The sequence below is a fragment of the Amblyomma maculatum genome, chromosome 3, assembly GCF_055883805.1.
Source record: "Amblyomma maculatum isolate TAMU_Amacu chromosome 3, ASM5588380v1, whole genome shotgun sequence".
In the NCBI taxonomy this organism is placed as follows: domain Eukaryota; kingdom Metazoa; phylum Arthropoda; class Arachnida; order Ixodida; family Ixodidae; genus Amblyomma; species Amblyomma maculatum.
The window spans coordinates 215,440,483-215,464,148 of record NC_139346.1 but is presented as its reverse complement, the minus strand read 5'-3'; the positions used below and the strand labels follow the sequence as shown (position 1 = coordinate 215,464,148).

The following is a 23,666-nucleotide window of genomic DNA, read 5'->3' as shown; positions in this document are numbered from 1 at the left end:
CACACTTCCTATCTCTTAACATTACACCTCCCATAGCCCTCTGCATTGTTAAGTAGAACCCTTTTTGTTAGGCTCCATGTTTCAGCACCATAGGCAAGTACAGGTGAGATGCAACTGTTCTACATGTTCCCCTTGAGTGATGCCGGTAAGCTGCTAGTCAATCTGCAAGTACTTCCCATATGCGCACCATCTCAATCTTATTTTCCCTTTCATGGTCCAGATTTGCAGTTACTACCTGCCCTAAGAACCATATCAACTTCATAATTAGAATTTGCCTACTAACATTCATTAGAGCCACTTTAGCCCAGTAATCTTTCCTGCAAAGAAAAATAAGGGAAATTCATACACTGTGCCCACTTTACAGGGTACAAAACTTTGCATATATTTTAACTGCAGGTGGCTCACTTTGTTGGCTTTTATTCCTAAAAGGCTGCAGACCCCAGATAGCATGTTTGGTGAAGAAAACATTTTTAACATATCTGGTGCAATTTTCAAGATATAACCTAACCGACAACCTAACACAAAATTCTTTTTCCACATTTTGCTCTCCAGACCACGATTAGGTGAACACGTTGCAAAGTAGATTGCAACGCACATTGCAAAGATAGTCCAGTGACCGAGAGACATATTTGGACAGGTACTTGCATCATTAGGTACTACATGCTGAAGTGTACGTTTTGTCGGTAGCAGGAGGAGGCTAGCTTGCAGGCAACTATTGTAGGTAAAGGGTGGTGAAGTACTAGAGATGAGCCATATAGGCCATACATAGCAGAATATAGTGAGTCATACATATAGAATTCTACATCAGTAAGCAAACTTTGCAATGAATACACCTGAAAAATGCACCAAATTTTATTGAAGCTGCATATGCAAAGAAAGTGCAGGCTTTTGGCACTGCTGGTCATTTCACAAGACTGTACAGGAAGAGTGGCCTTCCAGGTTGTTGGGGAAAAAAAAAATGCCACCACGGAGCCTTAGGACAGACTGAACAATAGCCACCTCGAGACAATTTGAAGAGTTTACATGGAACCACTGGAAAAAAATTTCTACTGCCCACCACGGAGCCTCAAGACAAGGTGAAGGGTAGACTCCTTCTGAATATTGTAGTCAGAGAGAGTGCGGCCGTCCTCAAGCTGCTTGCCAGCGAAGATAAGTCGCTGCTGGTCAGGTGGGATGCCCTCCTTGTCCTGGATTTTGGCCTTGACGTTCTCAATCGTGTCGCTAGGCTCGACCTCGAGAGTAATCGTCTTGCCTGTGAGGGTCTTGACAAATATCTGCATGCCACCGCGCAGGCGCAGCACGAGGTGGAGGGTAGACTCTTTCTGAATGTTGTAGTCTGACAGCGTGCGGCCGTCCTCAAGCTGCTTGCCAGCGAAGATAAGACGCTGCTGGTCAGGCGGGATGCCCTCCTTGTCCTGGATTTTGGCCTTGACGTTCTCAATCGTGTCGCTAGGCTCAACCTCGAGAGTAATCGTCTTGCCTGTGAGGGTCTTGACAAAAATCTGCATGCCACCGCGCAGGCGCAGCACGAGGTGGAGGGTAGACTCTTTCTGAATGTTGTAGTCTGACAGCGTGCGGCCGTCCTCAAGCTGCTTGCCGGCGAAAATGAGACGCTGCTGATCAGGTGGAATGCCCTCCTTGTCCTGGATCTTGGCCTTGACGTTCTCAATCGTGTCGCTCGGCTCGACCTCAAGCGTGATGGTCTTGCCTGTGAGGGTCTTCACAAATATCTGCATGGTGACTTAGCTGTTCAGAAAACAAAGTAGAAAGATGAGCCATGCGATAAAGCAACGCGGGCGACTAACCGTAGGCCGGACAGTCCGCGTTCTATGCCTAGCAGGCAGCCTGTGCACATACTTAAGTTCGAAGTAATCGAACTGCCGCAATTGGGCAGCCCATCAACGACAAGAAGTAAAACATGCGCTTTCTCTATGCCAAAAGCGCATTAGGCTAACATAACCACCACAGCAGTAAACAACCGCAACGCTATCGCACGCAACTACGCGACGCTTACCGAAGAGCCCAATTGCTGTCACTGTGCTACAATGGTGGAACGAAAGCAAGTCCACAAATCAAACACGGTCGACGCGAGGCTCGCGAACGTTCCGCACTTCAACTTCCTCACATAGGCTGCCAGAAAAACTTGCACTCACCTGCAGCGAAGTCTACGACACGGCGACAAACGTAAACAACGGCAGTTCTTCCTTGACCAGAACCGGTACCGCAGTATCGACGCTGAAACCTATGCTAGGGTCCTACGTCCTACTATTACGGTATTACCTGCAAGGTATGTTACCTGTGTTGTGCTGAAGCAACACCGCCTAGACTACTCCGCTGAAGGCAGCGCTACAGTGCCTAGAATATATATTCTAGGCACTATAGCAGCGCCTCCCCTGCACGTGACGTGCCGGTGACGTCAGACATGCGTCACGGAAGTGTGTGATCATCGCCTCTGCCGTATGCGCCGTTGTTGTGGTGGCTGCAGCATACTTTGGCTGCAGCGGCTGCAGTAAGAAGGAAAATAAAATGCACGGGCCTGCATGGCTCTGTAGCTGAGCCACCTCCGCTTTGGACACATGGAAACATGCCTACAACAGGCAGCGGAGGTGGTGGACGTACTGTGGTCTCCAATGTGTCCCCACCAAATCAGAATTTGTCCACATCCGTCCCTGCCCTCGGGACGACACATCAATTCACCTTACACTTCCTTCGGGTCCGATTATAGAGGCCAAGGAAATCTTGGTCTATTTATTCACCAACAACGCAGACCGGTACAACCAACAAAACTTCGCATATCGGTCCGCCGGGTCTCCAAGCATGGGGGGTATACGTTACGAAGTAAGATCGTAAGATGCCTTGCGGCTGGCACGTGCATTCGTTACAAGTAGAATTCTCTACTCAACCCCCTACCTTCACATGCGCAAACATGACGAGGACCAACTCGAGGGCATATATATATCGTGAAGTTATCAAACGGCCGGGCTCTTGACCTCCCCATTGCCACATTCAACCAGCGTTTGTTGGACCTTGGGATATAGTCAACACCTATCGGGAACTCCGGAGGCTCATCTTTTCAGCCAATACACGCGCCTATCACGAACGCCATCATGTCGCCGCATTCTTGACCGACTACAGATCCAATGCACCACCATCTTTGAGGAACGGGTACGAGCGCCAGAACCCATGGAGACACGTATCTCCATGGGTTCTGGCCCTGACCCTGAGGGCCATTCCCCGCAACATGTCACACTCTGATCAAAATGGCCGTCGCCAGGCGCGTGCGGAAGCACGCGTACTGGAGCGGCATTACATGTATAACTATATATGGACATTGCCGGTCCCTACCGTGAGAGGTGGTTCACCGCGGCAGTCCACAACACCAACACAGTGGCAGGATACGTTCCAGGCCCACAACACAACATACGCGGAGGAAATCGCGATTGCGCTCGCAAGCTCTCCCTTCCCCAAGTAAAACACGTACATCATTACCGACTCCAAGGGGGCCTGTCGGAATTATGGGCTGGGTTGGATACCTCCTTTAGCCAAGCGCATCCTACAAAATTGCTGTCGGTCTAGCGACCCTCAAAATTGCAATCTCATCTGGGCTCCCGGCCAAGGGACTCCTGGGCAATGAGTTAGCCAATCAGGCGGCCCGCGCGCTCTCTCCCCGGGCACATCAAACTTGCTTGGGAAGTTTACTCCGAGTCAGTGATCGACATAATATTACATTCAAAGAAATTACCACATATTATAAGGACAGCCATCGCCGCTTTCCGGAACCTTGTAAAAGGCTTCTCAAAATTTTTACAAACACAATGCTGCGCCCGGCAGTCTTGAAGCACTTCAATATACAGACTTTGATGGGGACTGCAGCCTGTGTGAAGCGACCTTCTCGAACGTTTTCCACATGACCTGGGCCTGTCCATCCAATCCCCACCGTTCCCAATCCTTCATTACCTACCCTTCTAGGGAGGCCTGCGGAGGCGGCGCTGCTCAGCTGCCATACAGTCCCAGCGGACCTTGGTCGCCAGGGCGCGAGCGGCGTTAGACGCCGTTGGGGCTCCGGAATAGGAGCTCCACCTAGATTTGTGAGGGCCTGGGCCAATAGGGCCTCGGTCGAAACACCTCTTTGTACAAATAAATATTTGTCACCACCACCACGTACCACCTCGTGCAGACAGAAAATAAAATAAAGAAAAGGAAGATGGGGAGAAAGACGCGCGTCGCAACAACAGCCGTCGTCCACCACCGAAGCGGTGGCGGGTGCAATGACGGCCTACAACAGATAAAAATTCGGTAGCAGGCATGCCCCCGCCGCAAGCGGCGACCTACCTGTCCCAGCCCCATCAGGGGAGTACTTAAAACCCCGTGGAGGAATACCCACTGCCCTTACCTTTTCCTATTTCCTCCTTTCCACCTGAGGTGGTAGCTCGCGATCCTTGCGGCGCCCGCCTGCAACACGCATTTGCGCATGCGCTTTTCGGACAGCCGCTGCCGCTTGTTGTCGTTGTTGTTGTGGCTGTAGGAAGAAGGAAAAGAAAATGCACGGGCTTGCTACTGGCTCTGTAGCTGAGCCACCTCCGCTGACAGAAGAGAATACAGAGAAGAAAGAAAAGGAAGAGGGAAAGAAAGAAGCGCGCCGCAACACAGCCGTCGTCCACCCCCAGCGGTGGCGTGTGCAATGACGGCCTTCAACAGATAAAAATTCGGTACCAGGCTAGCCCCCGTCGCAAGCGGCGGTGACCCACCTAGCTGTACCAGCCCCACCAGTGGGGGGGGGGGGGGGGGCGCTTCCACCAAGGTTATACATCCTCCTTGACTTCGACGCACCACCACTCCAACTCCCTTTGCGGAGATCAATTGGAGGACGGAAAGTTTTTCTTTCCTCCATGGCGGAGATAGGGGGCTATCTGGCGCCATCTCTCGACGGCCGCCTGCACAGCGGCTCCAATGGGTAAGCACGCGACGCCGCAGGCATCTTTCTGGAGGAGGCGATGGTGTGATCTGCATCACGGCCGGTCTCGATTTTGTTTTCACAATCAATAAATGTTTTACCAAGACCGACTGAAATAAAAATATGCACACGCACGTTGAGTTGACCAGAAAAATGACTGAATCAATAGATATTGTTATCTGTCCATGCTCTTAATGCAAAAGCACCTGTTCTTTCTAAAGGAGGCGATGCTGTGACCAAGGGGGTTAACCTATTCGCTCTATGGGTTAACCTCCTTGACTGTGACGGACAGAACTAATAGATCTATCAAACTAAATGAACAGAACTGGTGTAGTAGATGTGACTAAATGAAACAATTAAGGCATATGAGCCTGTCCAAAACAAGGAATATATTCAAAGACATGTGCTCGATCTGGCAAATCTAAAATACAAGCCAACCTAAATCAAAGTTAGGTTAAGCATGCCTTCGAAGGCTCGGACGAACAATTGATGAGTAAATTAATTGAAATCTACATCGGACAAACGGAAACCGAAACGACCAGCATATGAGGGGAAACCTATATATTTACTGACGCCCCCATCACTAGGGCTGAAGTCCGAGCTGAAATTTTTGTATTCAAAACTAGATCGGCCCCAGGACCCGGGATAGCGTATGGGAGACTGGACAGGACACCTACCGCAGGCATGGAAAAATGCCAGTGTAGTCCTCATACCCAAACCGGGGAAGCCGCCAAAACTAGAAAACCTATGACCCATATATCGCTGACCTCGTGCGTAGGAAAGCTAATACAACATGTTATTCAGACGAGACTTACCAAATACATGGAGCAAGAGAACCTCTGGCCACACGAAATGGTGGGCTTAAGGCCGGGACTAAGAACACAGGACGTATAATTAAATTATGCTGCAGACTTAGGTACAATATATATATAACAGTCATGAATCGATTTCGGGTACAAAGACTATTCTTGGACTAGACCTAACCGAATCCTTCGACAATGTCAATTGCATAAGGCAGTGCTCGAAGGTCTCGAGATGGCATATCGAACCTATAATTATATATCAAAGGCTTCCTCACAGAAAAGTCACCACTTTCAAAGCGCCAAATCATGCACTGCAGTCACCTTGGGTAGCAATTGGGAACGCTACAAAGCCCTGTCTTGTCTCCCAAATTTTTATTTGACATTGCTATGAGGGGGCTACCAAAGCAAATACCGGACTAAACTGTACATAAAGGTACGTAGCGACACAGAGATAGAGATCAAACTCCAGGCTGCCACAAATAAGGTGGTTGAGTACGCTGCGGAAAGAGCTCTATCCTGCTCACCGCAAAAGCCATTCATCTACAACCCCTAAAATAAGAAAAATAAAGCAGACATAAAGATAAATGTCGAAAACTACCCAGTCCTATAAAATTAGAATCTTAAGAATATGGTTCTCCAATTAAGCGAGAGGGCAGAATGCAAACACCATAAAAAAGAACAAACTACGCAGCCCAATTAGTTACCGGCATATTCAGAAGAGTAGCACTTAGAGGACATGGCCTCAAGGAGCGCAGCCTACTCAAAATGACACAGGCCTACATCATCAGTCACATATATGCCACACCTTTCCTCAATCTCAAAAAGACAGAACGTGAAAGAATCGACGTCATAATTTGAAAATGCGCCAAACGCGCAGTAGGTTTCCCTATACTCCACGTCAACGGAGAAGCTGGAGAAAATGGGAATTCATAATAGATGGCAAGAGCTCCCTACTGAAGCAGAGAATCGCTCAATTCTAAGTCAGACGGAGACAGGCAGAACCATATCCTAGACTGGGTCGGACACCCACCAGACAGAGGCCCACAGACGAAAACGTCTATCCAACCGAATATAAGGAAACACATACTGGTACGACCCTTATCACGAAACATGCAGCCAGACGTAGTGGAGAGCTACGGAGTAATTTCGACCACCTGACATCGTGCTCCGACATCGCACAGCACACGGACGCCTCTTCGTTTCGCCTCCATCGAAACGTAGCCGCCGGTGTCGGGATAGAACTCGGGTACTCCGGCACAGTAGTCGGCAGTCTTACCACTGTACCGCCATGGCGATCTGTTTTTCCTTAGTATCTGATTCTTGCACAGTTCAGTGTGTCATGTTTAATACCTAAATAGCATCAAATCTAATGATGATGAAATGCACTTAAACTTGTAAAGCTGGTCTAAATATCTTTAGCAGTGCTTTTCTCAGATAGATCTGTTGCCTCTGCACTAGCTCTTATTTTAGTGCGAGACTGATAAGTCTTTAGTGCTGCATCACATGCAATGCAGGACTGCTGGTCAGAGGTTCATATGTTCTCATCAGTACACTTAAACATGTTCAATGAAAACTTCCTTGCCAAAGATGGAAATTTAGCTAGCACTTTTTAATGTGATAGTATTAAAGGTCCCATTATCAGAAAATCAGGCATTGGCATTGAGAGTGAAAAATCATAAACATGGAGCTGGCAGGTGGTAGCTGGCATGGCTGGGCACCAATTCTTCGACGGTTTGTGATTTCATGAGACCACATGATATCAGAAAGCTGGAAAGAGTTGCCAATTTGGGTGAGTTGTTTATTTGAGGAGGAATAATAATCAACCTTTCAGTGCTCATGTTTTTTGGTCTATTCAAATACTAGGAATAATGTGGGACTTAGTGCCCAGCAACCTGATTTAGTTGGGACAGTCACAGCCATGGTCCCAGTATCCCACCAACTTTCTTGAGGAACAGCGTTTTGTCCTGCTTTGGCTTTCTGGAATGAACCTTTGATAAACAAATAGGTCTTAGGATCATCTCTTTAGAAATGGGGTGGTAACAAGCATCACAAATCGGTTTTATTTTTAAAGCAAAAGCTTTACAAGCCTCATTAAATGAAAATCCGATCACAGGTGTGTGGACTCAATGATACACCAAAAAGACTTCTGGTGTCCACAGAAATAAGTACGACAAATATTGCGCCTTTCCCTTCCTGTGAACCAATTATTACGGTGAAAGCCTTTCTAGGCTCGTGGTAAAAAATCTTGCGTCGGCGTGATTTGTCCGCAAGATGTGTCAGCGAGATTTCGCGAGTGATAGATACTGCACCTTTCCTTTTTTGTAAACCAATTGTAGAACTCCAGTGAACATGTATGTGTTCAATGGAATGCTGGTTGTGTTCAACAAGAGGCGTTATGTACCTGTGCAGCAGCAATGCTCAGGCTTTCACATTTTTCCACTGCAGATTCTGCAGTGCTCTCGCAACTTTTTTCTTTTCTTTCCGGATAGTATTTGAAACATTCCAACATAACCTTGTATTCATCCCCTGTCCATAATGGGGGAAGAGCCCATTAAAGCACCATATTCACCACACTGAGGCAGCACATCACATGTCCCATGGCCTACCCACATTTGCGTCTGCTTGCATTTTAAAGTCTTACACAGTCCAAAGAGCTATAACAATGCTCAAAGTCAAATACTGCTAGGCTGCTTTCGTCGACGACACTTTATCAGAACTTTTCTTTGGGTTTGAAGGTACTACCGCGCTGAGTAAGAGCTACACTCTGCCAGCGCTAGGGAGGGTGCCACTAGTGTAAAATGCTAGCTTCTTTGAGGAACAACAATTTGTGAAGAATCGACAAGTGCTTGTTCACCTAAAAGCAGCATGGGGTGTAATAAAATGTGTTCACTGTAAAATAATGCAAAATATTTTCCCTTAGTTCTTTAAGTTTTATACAAGAAGATGTGGTTTACTGTCAGTTCACCACCGCACCTTTCGCAAACCAGTTTGTCCTGTTTTGAAATTGAGAGCGAGGTCAGTGCGCCCAATATATAAGCGACATAAAATTACGTTTATTATAACATTCCTGATGTCTAAGAGACTTCCAATCTCCTAAAAAGGACTTTGCAGAATGCAATTTGTTATTTACTTGCTCTTTCCTTGCAGCCTGCCATTTATCCCTCAATTTATTGAATAACAGCTTTAAACAATCCTTCTGCACCATGCTTACTAGTTTTGTTCGACCAAATTGGACTTGCGCAGCACATGCATCTGCTTTCTCATTGCCCTCAACCCCAACATGGCTAGGGATGCAGCAGAACCCAAGTTATTTTTTTAGATGCGATTTTAATTGTGTTATGATTTTCTTAATATGTAAAGGTTCTTCAGCATCTTTTGGTTGCAGGGCTGTGAGGATACTCAAAGAATTTGTGTAGATGATACTGTTTTGGATTTTTTTTTTATTTGCTTTCCAGCAACACTCAGCAGTGAAAACTGAGGTGCACCGTGGTAATTGTATCATTTTTTTACTTTTGCCTTGGACTATTACACTTACAAGCTCCATTTCTCTTTTTGAGCAATCGGTGCAAAATTCAGGATAGATGTCATACTTTTCTTGTAGTGTGAAGAATGCTTGTAGCACATGCTCTTGCGGTGTTCATTTTTCCCATAAATGTGTCGGTGTGAAGTCACATACTGCAAGGAGGTTTTACCATGGAGCCAGAGGGTCATTTCTAGCTGCAATGATAGATACAGCATTTAGTAAGGCTCTCTTTACCTTTATCCTCAAAGCGGAGTATCAACGGCCCGAAAAATGTGGTTTGTTGTCGAATAATGTTTTTGATGGGCATTTGGTGACATTGGGATGGCAGACATGTTTTTGGAGGGAGCGAATTTTCAGCATGTACGTGCATGTCAGTGCAATTCTTCGATTCTCTAGCAGAGGCTCATTTGTTTCAACGTAAAGGCTGGCTATAGGGGATGCCCTTTATGCTCCAGATGATAGGCACAGACCAAGATTATGAACAGAGTCCAATCGTTTCAAGTAGGATCACCTTGCTGAACCATATATTATGCATCCAAAGTCTAACTTGGAGTGCACCAGAGAGCGATAGATAAGCAAAAGGCATGCTCAATCGAATCCCACTGTTTTTGTGAGAGCACATTTAGGACATTAAGGCTTGGGCAGCATTCTTTTTGAGATAGTTTGTATGTGGTAAAAATGGGAGTTTTTCGTCAAATGAAATGTGTAAAAATTTGTGCACTCGTTTCACTGGCAGTGTAGTTTGGTTTAAGTGTAGCGTTGGACCTATCTGCAAATTTTCTTTCAATGAGAACACGACAGGTAATGTTTTTTGTGGGGAGCGAGTTTATTTAATATCAAAAGCTCCATGTCCTCTACCAGAATTGTGCCTTATGGCTGCTAGCCACTCGCTCCTCACACATCCTGCATGTGCTCCTGATGGCTTTAAACGATCGGGTGCTGGTGAGCCACTTGCTCGTGCTTGCAGTAAAATCACTCTGTACCGAGCCATCCATGCCCTCTTCGATACCAGTGTTGCATTTCATACTTTCAAACTTTTCAAGTTACTTGTCAGCAGCGCTACCCAGGTCGAAATACTTGTTGCAGCTTTTGCCTTCCCAGCATCTGGCACAACCAAGTATTTGGTAATCATAGTTACTGAGTCACAAATCTGTGAAACGCTTTTGCATACAAAGATTTCTGCAAATACTCAGCAGCTCAAGTTAAGCAGAACTAGAATAGACAAACCCAGCAATGCCTCACTGTAGCTAGCTGCCTAAAACACAAGCTGAGATAAATTTGTAGAATTTTTTTTTACACACACATACATGTGCAGAGAAAATATATGGCTCTGTGTTTATTAGTGAGTTTAATTTATGACAAAGACGTTCAAAAGCATTTAAGGGTTCAAAAATCTGAATTTAAATCAATTTGAATATATGCTTTCAAGAACTGAAGGCTTCTTAAAAGCGTGATTTTAAACTTCATGGCTTGTTAAGGATTTCCATGACCCATATGCACTGCAATAGTGGAGATGTAAAAATTCAGGTACATGCATTGTTCAATATGTTTATTTCGCATTGTAAAATTCAAAGTATGCATTGTATTCTTTCTTTTACTTTCACTCTCCTTTTTGCAGTGGTGTGCACACTTTGTAGGGACAAGCAGCACTTCGGCGAGTGACCAGTACTCCAGAAAAAAAAGAAAAAAAAAATTACAGCAGAAATGTATGCACTCCATTACATTAACCACAACTTTTTCTTTACACCTGTCAGCAAAAAAAGCAGACTACATACACCGAACCCGCTCAAGGTCGTTTTTCCGCTAATCGCAAAATGACCCAGAAAGAATGTCCTTTTCGCAAGGCATTAGCAACAATGTCATCACAGTGACAAAGTCTTTTAGGGTCAGAAATGTTGGCAGCAGACAAATAATAATGTATCTGTAGTAAAACGCACAGCCCAAGGTAATTCTGTGTGCAGCATTTATCTTCAAAACGGTGTCGGCCTAATGAGTAAAAACAGCGCGTAGGGACCTATTCCTTCCGTCCAGTTGAAGTGATCTGGCCAGAACTAAGAAAACAACATGCTCAACAAGAACACAATGAAAAATACATGCGACAAACTAATTTATGGTACATCCTGCTGCACTTTGTGGGCACAGGTGGCATGCAAATATGCTATGCAGCTCAAGTGACCAGTGTGACCTGAATATACCAGGAGACACAGACATGTGGGAAATACTCGTTCAAAATTACTCTGTCTGCAAAAGTAAAGTAAAGTAAAAAACAAAACGGGGGAGAGAAGAGAGAGTATGCTTCACACTCCCTGCAGAAAGCTGTACTTCCTGCAGAGTGGCATAAGGTACATTCTGTGGTACAGTATTATGAGCAACCTGCATGTATTCACAGTTGCTTTCAGCAATGCAAAATACCAAAGCAATCTGTATGTATAAAACCAATAAATGCTACATGTGCTTTCAGCAGCAACATAGCAGTGAAAAAGGAATTTACATGCCGTGATAACAACATTATGCAATGCAAGTGATGGGTGTGATAAAGCGCATTGTGAGAAAATACAAAAAAAAGAAAGGAATAAACAGTGGCAGACTTCATACTTACAAAACAGGAGTTCTTCGCATAACAACAAATAAAGAAAAACAAAACAAGAATATAAGCCACACATTCATACATGAACGTGAAAATTCGGTGACTAAGACTGACCCAACCAAAGGTGATGGTCTCTTGGCCACTGGCCCCGACAGCTTTAAAAGCTGTCATCATTAACTTTGATACCACATAACTGCACCTCTCTGACCACACTGCCCTTTAACCAGCAGTGCAGATTCTAGAAGCTGCAATATGCACACTGGCATAGTAAGAGCCCAGCAAGAATAAGAGTAAGTGAAAAGATTAAAAAAAAGAAACCAAGGAGGAAGAGCAGGAGCAAGGGGATGTGAGAATTCGTGTGGTCGCCTCAGTACTGCATGGTTCAGGATGTGTTTGTGCCCACAAGCCTGTCGCATGGCAAAACAAATACTGAAGCGACGACCAAGAGAAAGTGCTGCTGAGCCATTAGGGCAGACCTGCCCAAGTACAGCACTGTTTGCAGACATAGGTGCTGAACTGCACGCCACTGGAGGAGCAGTCAGCTTAACTAGTGCCACCACTTGGGATGCAGGCACTGGCAACAAAGGTTCCCCATCCTGTACTTGTGTATTTACAGTGAGCTATAAGCCGCACATCACCGTTTGCAGACAACGCCCAGTCACGCACCGTGATGGCCACATATAGGCCCGTCCACTGCTGTCCCACACACGCTCACCAGGTGATGCCTAGGCAGGGCTAGATGAACCTTCACAGACTACTTGGGCAGCAAGGCTGAACTGGGCAAACTAACAAAAAGTAATAAAAAAAAGACAAAAAACAAAGCCCTCGACGTGATGCACGCAAACACACTACACGGTCCCCTGGCAAAGCCCGCCACACGGCCAGGCAGTGGGAGACAGGTCAAGGCAAAGAACAAGAACTGGAGGCAGGAACAAACAATAGCTAGAGAACTCAAGTTTCTCTGCACTGGCAGCAGCTCAAGGTAGACAGTGTCCCAAAAGGAATGAGCCATGTCCTCCTCTTCCTGATCCCTTGCAAATGTACAGGCTTTCCTGGACAGCATAAGGAAGAGAAAAAGTCAGGCATAGCCGTGATAGGCGAGAAGGCTGCTAAAAATTATGCCTGCGCTAATGCCAGACTGTACTACTACTCTGTTGCGAACAACACAGTCACAACATATTGGTTAACCAGGGCACTGCTATATAAATAAATACTGAATGATGAGAAAAGAAAAAAAGCCCTCAGACAAATGAGTTTTCAGTCCAGTGTCGGTGGTGGCATCTTTCCAAAGGCAACATCGACCTCAGCAGAAATCGGCATATTACTCAATTCTAATGTGCACACACTTCTAAAGTGCGCCTGATGTTCTTAGTGGCAAAAATGACGAAACCACAATCTGTGCAAAGCATAAAGATATGTTTATACATTCATCTGTGTTACTCCTTATCGCTCTCTTGATGGTTCTTTGCTGCTATGACAGCAAGTGGCCCTCAAGGCAATAGATGCATAAAGATGCAATTTCAAGGTGAGCACCTGGACACAGCACACTTTCTGCATATGTGTGTGCCACTGCAGCCCAGTTGCCTAGCACTGTGCCTATAGCAAGCCAATTTTTTGAAGATACGTGACTTTATAAGTTTTTCCAAAACTATTTCACACAAAATTACCTGACCACTGAAGAGGCAGAAAAATTACAAGGGTTCAACTCTGCTGAACCAAATACTGAGCGAAAGCATTAGCTGCGGGTGACCGAGCGTTCTTCTTCTCTTTTTCTTCTTTCTCAGCCCACATATAAAGCCCCGCTTTAACCAGCCGATATATGAACGTGCCTCAGTGGCCTATAGGGGTAACGTGAATGCCAGGGTCCTAGCAGGCTGATTCTGACATAACCGCCCCATGTGAAAAAAGAGACCCAAGTTGGCAGCTCCTGCCAGCTTGGTGGTCACCGCCGTTCCACGCTGAAGGCTCAAACTGCGAGCAGTATTGCTTTCGCAATAAAAAACTTCAGCTCCACCTTTAAGGGTATGTTTAAGGGTATGATGTGACAGCATTATTGGCTTCCAATTGCCGGCTTCCCTTGTGGATCCTTGTGTGTGTATGTGCACTTTGCCACTCACTTATTCACTAATCTTTTCTTTTGTACCTCTATTATCTTTCACATAGTCATTTGCACAAAGTTGTAAGCTACCTTCCTTATTATATGAACGGCCACTCACATAGATATGAAGCCTTGTTATAAGCAAGCCACACAAACTTGCCTGTGTTGCCCAGGGGCAGAGTGCCTGACTTGGGACCCAAGGGCCCTAGAGATCTGATTTCTCACCCTGATGAGGTTCAAGTTGGCAGTGTCTACTATCACTGTCATGCCCTGTGGTCCTATGACGTCACACAACCCAACAACCAGGCAGTGCATGGCCATGTCACTTACAAGCTACCACCTGTCAGAGAGATGCTCATAATTTTTTACCCACTCGCTTTTTCTATTTAAGACAGCTTATTAACGCAACAGCACTCGCGTTAAAGGCCCCATTATCCAGCAGATACAGTGTCAGCATTTTTCCAATGAAGGTTCTGCAGTGCTCTAAATTTTTTTTGCTTTTTTTTCTAACATAGTAATGTTAAAACCCTGTTCTTAAATATAATAATGAATAAATAATTAAAAAAAAAAACAGCATCGGCATTGGCGTTGTGAGCAAGAAGTCACGGGCATGGCTCTGGCAAGTGGTAGCTGGCAGTTGACATGAGCAGGCACTGACTGATCATTAGGTTGAGCGACGTCATGCAACCATGCGACCTCGTCAATTTGGCAGGAGCTGCCAACTCGGACCTCTCATTTCACATGGGAGGGTGAGAAGAATCAAACCTTCCTGGACCCTGGGATCCCGAGTTGGACACGCTACTCATAGGCCTTACAGGCAGGATAAAGCCGGACAAATGTACCATTTATGTCCGCTTATTAATGCGAGGGCGTTAAAGGCCCCAGTGAGCAAAAGATCTCTGGCACGTGGTAGCTGGCAGCTGACATGAACGGTGTTCTTTGCAGTATTTGTTCTTTCATATAACGCACGTACAAAGTTAAGAGATGAGTGATCCAGCGAGTAGAAAAGTGTATGAATGGGAATCCACATGAGTCATTAACACCGTCATATCATGCCCTCAAAGAACCACAGTGCAGGGTATGGCATTTTAAACAAAAAAACCGAATGCTTTGATGAGGTGTTAGAGATAATCTCTGAAAAATACTACAACGATGCGTGCGCCGGAAAGCAGCAGAAATACAAATCAAAGCTCCCTCATGCTTCCCTTCGAAAGCCAGGTTCCGTGCTCTCTGACTGGCGGGTGAAAGGTTGGTGGAGACCACTAAATGTGTTAGATGCTTGGTGCGCTCTTCATTCTCGCCTGCTTTGTTGTCGCACACATGGAGTCCCTCATACAAGACCGTTCTGAATGCTGCGCCATTCCTAAAGCCTTCCTGCAGACACCACGCCTCCCACCAAACAGAAAGGGGGAAGGGGGAATTTGGCTTGCAGAGGCGTGGAGGTCAGGCAGGAGAGTGAGAAACCTCTGCGAGAGTACGGGAGGAGAGAAATACGGTAAAATCGGTTGAATGTGGTGGCTGGAACTGTGCTACTGATTACTCTTTTCAAAAACTATTTGTGGCCTTGTGTTCTAAAGGCGAAGCCTCAAAGACATCAGCGAAAAAAATATTTTCGCCTGAAGGGTGGACCGTGGCCCTTTAAAGCAGAGCTCAAATGTTCCCTCAATTCTTTCAAAACCATGCTGCTTCAACTGCACCCCCTCCCCTCCTTTGTGCACTCACTCACTCACTCACTCACACTCACACACACACATTTTTTTCTTTTCTTCTGAGTGTGCTTTTAGCAAGGACATGTGAATATTCCATTATTGGTCTTGACGTGAATTACGTTCAATATCAATAAAGAATTGCTTGGAAATTTTAGAGTAACGTAGATAGTGTCAATTAATAAAGAAACATGCTTCCATAAAACAAACTGAAAAACAACAAAACTTCAACCCATTGGACTCCTCCTCCTCATTTATCGAACCTGTAAGGTCTATATTGAGCATCGCATAATGGGGGAGGGAAAATCATGCAGCAAAAGTGCAATTATACAAAACGTAATGGTGTTCATCAGCAAAAAATTGCAATACTGTAAATAACTTATATTTCACAAATTTAAGTGCAGTTTTCATCCAAATTATCTGTGGGATAAATGTTTGCTAGAGGTGTATGCAATTTAAGGAAATAAAAATGAGAAAAATAGGTTGTTTACAGCATCTGAAAAAAATTTCACAAAAAACCATATTCGAATTAATAGAATCTGCTATTGACATGCTATGCAGTACAACCTAATGCAACCACATGGCAAGAAAGTCACTGAATGTCATTGTGAAACATCAAGCTTCCCAACATGGTCTGAAAGAGGTGCTCTTTTCATCATAATTCAAACATGGAAAAGGGGTATTTCCTGCAATGGTTCTCTGTAGAGTGATGTCAAACTTGCTAGTGGAGAGGCATCACTTGGAGCATTGCTGCTATAAAGAATAAGATGACTTAGCTCCGGAACTTCCTGATTTTCCTCCTGGATTTAAACTGCAATGGGTCTGAGAGAGCAGCATAGTTTATAAGGCTGTATGAATGCACTTACTTTTCTGACTGAACAAGGTTTTTGGTCATATACATAACAGGCATAAAGCCACTAGTAATTAAGGGCCACAGATGTAGAGGCTACTACATGTCTGAAACAGGGTGCTGAAGAACAGGATTTATATGCCGTTGTGGCATCACTGCTATGAGGAAAAAAAAAAAAGACGTCTCCCAGGCGTTTTGTCCTGCGCTGACACAGCCTCTCAGATTTTGTAAACATTCCAAATTGCCTGTGATCTGGATGCGAGACAGGCGAGCTCAGAGCTTGCTGTGGCTATATGACTCTTGCTACTGCTGACGGCACTCCCAAACTGTCAGTGATGCACCTCTGCTAACGTAACGGCCCTGCTGTACTCTAGGCAGCAAAACAATTATGATTCCCAGCATCCATGCTGTGAAAGCTTTGTAACTGCCAGCAAAAATGGTTTACACACAGGTGGTGACATCTGAAACTGAGCCCTCCACTCCAAGGGGCAACAGACCTCTGGCCTCAAACTCACCGGCAGCCAGAGCCGCACGGAAGGGTGTTGGTGGTAGTGAGGAGAAAGAGGCCGCCAATCAGCAGCACTGCTTTTTCTTCTTGTGGCCACCTGGCTTTAACTGGAGCTTGTCCTCGGGAAGCTGCTGCCGCTCCTTCTGCTCCTTCTTGCTCTTCAGCACCATCCTCGTAATGGCATTGAACATCTGGGGGGAGGAAGGGGGGGGGGGGGGGGTGGCAAACACACCACCATGCCAAGCTAACGTACATCTATTATATCTGTTATGCCCCACAGTGGGTCAATACATCTAAACATCGAACTATTACTCGTGACCCTTTGCTTTGCTTGCAAAGAATATTCCTGTACAAATCAGACCAACACGATCACCAGGTCGCAAAGAAGTCTGCTTAGGTGAAGTAATGCAAAACCACTGCGAGTTCTATCTCATCATCTCATGGATTTGCCCAAGACTACGCTAGCAGAATTTAGCCGCACTTGGCCAGATGGCATAAGTGTAGGACACGTTCACCTAGGTTAAACAACGGAGCGGTGCAGATGCAACTTGAGGGGATACACACGAATCCCCTGTCCCATTACAATGGCCGCTCGTAATTATCATGAGAGTTTATGCACGTCTTGCTAGAGAGGATGGGCAAGGAGGGCACACCAGCTGCATCACACCGCCTCCAAGTCTCCCGCAGCGAAGCCTCTGTGAGTTTTCTCCTCTTTCCTCTCGGCGTAACCTGGAGACCTCTCCACGGTCCAAGATGAGCGTGCCTCTCGCGATTCGCTTGGGTCTTTTGGTGGATGATCGAGCACGTACACGGTTGATACTTTCCTTCAGAAAGACTGCCGCCGTCACAGAATCGCCGGTCGTCGTACACACTGACTGCTGCGGGCCATGACTGCAAAGCCACGCATGGAGAGCAGAATGTTCCTCTCTCCTTTTTGCATGTACTTCCCCCTTTTGGAAGGTTTTTATTTCACCCCCGTAAGTGAGCGGGACGTTCGCTCGTTACGGCAGTTGAATTTGAGTGCTGTGCTTTGCCGTGTGCCTGGGCAGAATATGATTTGATTTGATTTGTGGGGTTTATTGTCCCAAAGCGACTCAGGCTATGAGAGATGCCATAGTGGAGGACTCTGGAAATTCCGACCACCTGGGGTTCTTTAACGTGCGCTGACATCGCACAGCACACGGGCGCCTTGCTTTTTGCCTCCACCGAAAAGCTGCCGCCGAGGCTGAGATTCGATCCCGCATCCTTGGGAACAGTAGTCGAGCACCGTAACTACTGCGCCACCCCGGCGGGTGGGCAGAATAAAGCCTGGTTGAGTATACAACTCACTGTTTGTCTCTTCTGGCCCGAACTTGATGCAGTGGCGACTTGTCGCACTGCGGGTTGGGGGTCACAGCACTGTCTGTTAAGGCTGGCACACCGGGGCTAGAAGGCGACTGCAGCGTCTAGCCCCCTTTGGCGCATTATTCCAAGAGTAACTCCCATAAACTTGATGAAGATGACGATGCTCACCGCACAGCAAGAAAGTGTTTTGAAGTTCAAGCTTGATGAAGACGACAATAAGGGAGTAATTACTTAACGACATCAACCCAAACATAGTCATACGGCTACAAAGGAAAGCTGTATAGTTGAACCTGGATATAACGAAGTTGACAAAAGTTCGCAATTTTTCGTTACATGCAGGTTTTGTATGAAGGCTCGCACGAATGATGCAGAAACGAAACCGAAAGGCTTCAGATATCAGTGAAGGTGAACTCACCCTTCAGGCATTTATTTTACAGTAAAAAACTGTGTAATCTCTGCTTGCTTCCGCGCGAGCGAAGGCACAACACGGTGCTCCAATGAAGCTAAATCACGTAACGCTCCTTTGTCGTGGCGCGAGCCGACGAAACGGCGCAATACGTCGATTGCGTTCAACACCTCCTTCGCGGTGGGCATGTCACACGGATCTGGCTCACAGGAACCATCATCACAGACACTGGAATTTTGCACGCTTTCGGCAAGTGCCTCATCATTCATTTCTTCCGTAGCTACGGCGACGTTGTCGGCAAACAAAAAGTCGCTCAGGTCGACGTCGTCGGGAATACCACCTTTGCTGCGTAGCTCATCCCACGCTTCGGCCACATCGGATGAAGCTGAAGTCTCTTCTCCCTCGTCGTCGGCACCAGCCTGTGCGTTTTTTGTAATCCCTGCCTTCACAAAGCACTTCTTCATAACTTCTGCCCTGACTTCTTACCAGGAGGCAGCAAGCATTTCAACTGACTGATAAATATCGATCTTCAGGTCCCGTTCCAGACAAATGCTCAGAAGAAGCTTCTATATCAGTCGGCGCCGGTAACAGCATTTAAAACTGTTGATTATTCCTTTGTCCAGCGGTTGTATTAGTGATGTGAAATTAGCCAGGAAGTAGTGCAGTTCAATGTGAGACATCCCAAGGACGCGGATTTGAATCCCGGCCTCGGCGGCCGCTTTTCGATGGAGGCGAAAAGCAAGGCGCCCGTGTGCTGTGCGATGTCAGTGCACGTTAAAGAACCCCAGGTGGTCGAAATTTCCGGAGTCCTCTACTACGGCGTCTCTTATAGCCTGAGTCGCTTTGGGACGTTAAACCCCAAAAACCAACCAACCAATGTGAGACAGCTGCAGGCTTTCAACATGGTGCGCAGTGCAACTGTCCAGAAGTAGGCAAACTTGACGGCCTTGCCGCTTGACATCTTGGTTGAAGTCCTTCAGCCATTCAAAAAATATTGCTCGAGTCACCCACGCTTTAGTGTTCGCCGTGTATTTCACAGGCATACGTTTCGTCTCCTTAAAGCACCTGAGACGGCCACTTTTTCCCCCAACTAGCGGGACTCGCTTGTCAGTGCCGACGAGGTTGGTGCACAGTAAAACTGTTACGCGGAGTTTGCTCTGCTTTCCGCCGCGGCAGTCATATCCTTTAAGTGCTAGTGTGCGGCCCGGAAGCATCTGATAAAAGAGAGCAGTCTCGTCGGCATTATAGATTTCAGCCGCTTCGAAGCGACTCAGTATTCCAGGAAGCGTGTCAGCCACCCACGAAGCAGCAGCATCGCTGTCTGCAGAGGCAGATTCGCCACAGATGACTTTCCCGATGACATTGTGTCGGCTCTTGAAACCTTGTAGCCACCCGTTGCTTGCTTCGAAGTCATCATGGCCCAAGATGCACGCAAAATCCTTCACCTTCTGTTGTAATATCGCTCCGCTTATGGGCACATTCCTGACTCGCATGTCCAAAAACCACGTAACACTGCCTTGTCCACATATGTTATCATATGTTGACAGTTTCAATCTTTTCTTAGCCTTTGTTCCCGACTCCACAGCACTTCTAAACTTCTCTTCCGCACTCAAAATTGTTGACAGGGTGCTCGCTGGGATGTTGAAAGGAACGGCGACGTCCTTCTTCTTCTCGCCCGCGGAGACCGCATTTAAAATGTCAAGTTTGTCTTGAAATGACAAAACTTTTCGTTTCCTGGCCGTTGAACTCATCACGAAGAACTGACGCTCAGATACAAGCGGAGCCCCACGAATAAAGGCTGAAAGGCTGGCCTAGCACTTCCAAAACATGTCGGGCAAACCAACACCGCAAATTCGCAGACACACGAGATGCAGAACAACAGACAAGATGGCGAATGCACAACATGTGCAAAAATTGCATGTGCTACACGCACGTACAGTACCTACAAAAGGTCTCATCGATTTGGCTGCACTAGTGCAAGTAGTGCAGCACCGCCGTCCTCGTTTTGCCGGTGCCGCGCGTGCCGCCTGCACTTCTCTCCCCGTTTTGTCAAAGTGCAGGGCTAGTTCTGCACGAGTTCTCACCCATCCTACACTCGCACCAGAGGAGGTGCAGAAAAAAGTGCAGCATGGCATATGCACCGCTCTGCCAAGAGCAGACGACGCTGCGCATCGTTCTCTCCTTCAGAACCCGGACGGTTTGCTGCTAAAGGATCCGCGATGGAAGCATTTTGTTGACGGAGGAGCGGTATTATATGTATAGTTGTGGCCACATATGTAGTGGTACGTGACCGCGATACGGCACCTTCGCGCGTTGTCCTATGTAGTATTTTTTTTTTTTTTTATCGTGTTGTGACCTAAGAAAACGCGGGTAGCTGCGAACAGAAATCAGTTGCGATTGATCGAGTTTCTGTCGTGCCAAGTGTCATCACATCACCGTGGGCGACATCAAACTTGTCGCCCACGGTGTACATAGACGTCTTAGAGCGCACAATGAAGTATGAGCACGTCTTTTCAGCAGCTAGCGCTTTTGGACAGAAATCTGTGGAAAACGATCAAGCATCTCGTTAGGCACTCTTACTTAAACTAATACTCGTGGCAACTGCTTACAACGTTGATTCTCTCATGCCAGGCGCATGGCATCTTCGCAGACCGGCCGATATAACGATCGTGCAGTCGCGCGTACATTGGTCAATTGGTCGCAGTCAACGTCACTTGGTCGTCGTCATTTTCCGATCGAGTGCAGTAGGCCTATGGAAGCTGGCTTCGAAACTGGACGTGATCATGTTACAGCACGCGATACATGAAATGTATACAGCGCGCATGCGTCTGCTAGGTTGCAGAGTCCTACACTTGCGTACTCGTCTTGGCAGCTGCCGCCACACGTCAGTGTCGGAACTAGCACTGCACGCTCACGTGGCAGCTTGGCACCACTGCAGCACTTTTCAGAACTAGTGCAGCCAGTGCAAGCCAAATCGAAGAGACTAAAAGAAATCAACTGCAGCCACTAATGCCACCTGGTGTTGCACTACACTACCAACGCCTGAGGAGGCTGCTGCGTTAGCCACGGAGCGGCGCTAGAAGGTAATACTATCATCATCATCGCCAATTTTTCTTGATTTCTGCGATTACAGGCATTCACGTAGCTACTGGCTTCTTAGAGTTCTAATATTCAGTAAATTAATTCATTTCTTCGGCCAAATTTTCAGTAAAAGCTCAAAGAATAATGACTGATCAGCTTCGCGAGTTCGTCACATCAAGGTTGAGCGCTGCAACGTCTTCGTTACATAGTGGTCGAAAATACATTGGCTTCAATGGGTGTGGCATTGGCGAATTTAAGAACTTCGTTATATTCAGGAATTCGTTACATAGAGGTTCGTTACATCCAGGTTCTTTTGTAGCCTTTCAGCTTTCTTTTGTAGCCGTATGGCTGTGCTTGCGTGGGTACATTCCCTTATCCTCCGTCTTACCTCCGACCACCCTGATCCATCCCTCGCCTTATTTGTATTCCATGGGAACACCCTATACCGATGTAATATGTGACCAGATGGCACTGACGTTTTGCTCGTCGTTAGGCCGGTTGGCTCATTGTGAACAAGGGAGCCGTAGCGTTCCCGAAACGTCTTTCGTTTTTTGACATTCGTCAGTGACCAGTGAATTTCAACCATGATTCCTGACCAGACGGTATGTCGTCAAACCATCGACTACCCCAACATCTGCGTTCCACCATTCTTGAACAGTTCCATGATGCTCCTATGGCTGGACACCTCAGTGTATCTCGCACATACGACAGCCTGCGCCGCTGTTTCTACTGGCCGGGGCTCTACCGCTCTGTACAGCACTATGTTGCCACAAGTGAACTGTGTCAGCATCGGAAGAAACCCACAATTTTGCCTTCGGGTCAATTGCAACCGATCCCCATACCGACTGACCCATTTCCCCGTGTTGGCGTTGACTTTCTTGGGCCCTTCCCAGTTTCCGCCTCGAGGAACAAAATGATCGCTACTGCCACCGACTACGCTACGCGGTACGCTATTACCCGAGCCATCCCGACAAGCTGCGCCACAGATGTCTCTGACTTCCTTCTAGAAAACGTGTTTCTTCATCACAGTGCCCCTTGTGAACTACTAATTGACCGTGGCCGCTGCTTCCTCTCACGAGTGGTTAACAGTTGCAATTACAATTATAAAATATTACTGAAAATGCATACATCGTGAAAGATACAACAGAGGCATCGTCATAGTTAAATGTTACACTCATCAGTAATATTAGATTGGCCTGCTGAAGCGGAGTGCAGTCCCTTTGCAGTTCCCTAGCTGCCACTGCTGGTTCCAACCACTTCCACCACGCAACCTGGATGGTACGGTTTGCTGGTGTGTTCTAAGAAACCATAAAATATCACCACGATGCTATGCAGCTTTCACCAGCACTGCCGCTACCGCAGCACCAACGGCATGCGCACAAGGTGGCATCAAGAAGAGCCGGTCTGGACTTTCCTTGTTTGGCTCATACGGGTATCACTATTAAATTAAGATGGCAGTGCCTAGCATTGAAACTAAAATCATCTATATACACATACATCACCACAGTGGCAGAGGAGAGCACTGCGCTTCTGTTGCAGGTACAAATGTGTAAACACACACCCCACGCACTGCACCCGAAAGAAGTTGCCACAGTTTCAGCTGTCACTGCACACATACTGGCACAATAGCACAGAAGACCTCTGCACTTTCATATGCAGGCACAAATGTGCAAACACGAACATTACTGCGCCATAACGAATTCAATATACACCGTCAACGACAAAACCTCCTTAGACCCCAACTTTTCACAATCAACTTCCAACAACAACTACAACAACAAAATTGTTCTGCCTACTTTAAAATGG

The 23,666-nt window shown here is 46.6% G+C and overlaps 2 protein-coding genes across 2 annotated transcripts in view; both read right to left on the bottom strand.

Annotated features, from left to right (window-relative positions):
- Positions 1-838: 838 nt before the first annotated feature.
- LOC146197694 (polyubiquitin-B) lies at positions 839-2,360 on the bottom strand. Its single transcript, XM_084599601.1, has 2 exons — positions 2,154-2,360; positions 839-1,746 (listed from the first exon to the last, which is right to left on the bottom strand). Exon 2 carries the CDS (start codon positions 1,734-1,736, stop codon positions 1,047-1,049), a length of 690 nt encoding a protein of 229 aa, XP_084455727.1. The 5' UTR covers positions 1,737-1,746; positions 2,154-2,360; the 3' UTR covers positions 839-1,046.
- Positions 2,361-10,812: 8,452 nt separating this feature from the next.
- Positions 10,813-23,666, bottom strand: part of Rab35 (RAS oncogene family member Rab35) — a 47,984-nt gene continuing 35,130 nt past the window's right edge. The window contains exons 6-7 of the mRNA XM_084599597.1: positions 17,037-17,220; positions 10,813-12,919 (exon numbers count right to left, since the gene is read on the bottom strand). Coding sequence (XP_084455723.1) covers positions 17,095-17,220 — 126 coding nt within the window. The 3' untranslated portion in view covers positions 10,813-12,919; positions 17,037-17,094. The remainder of the gene's footprint in view (positions 12,920-17,036; positions 17,221-23,666) is intronic.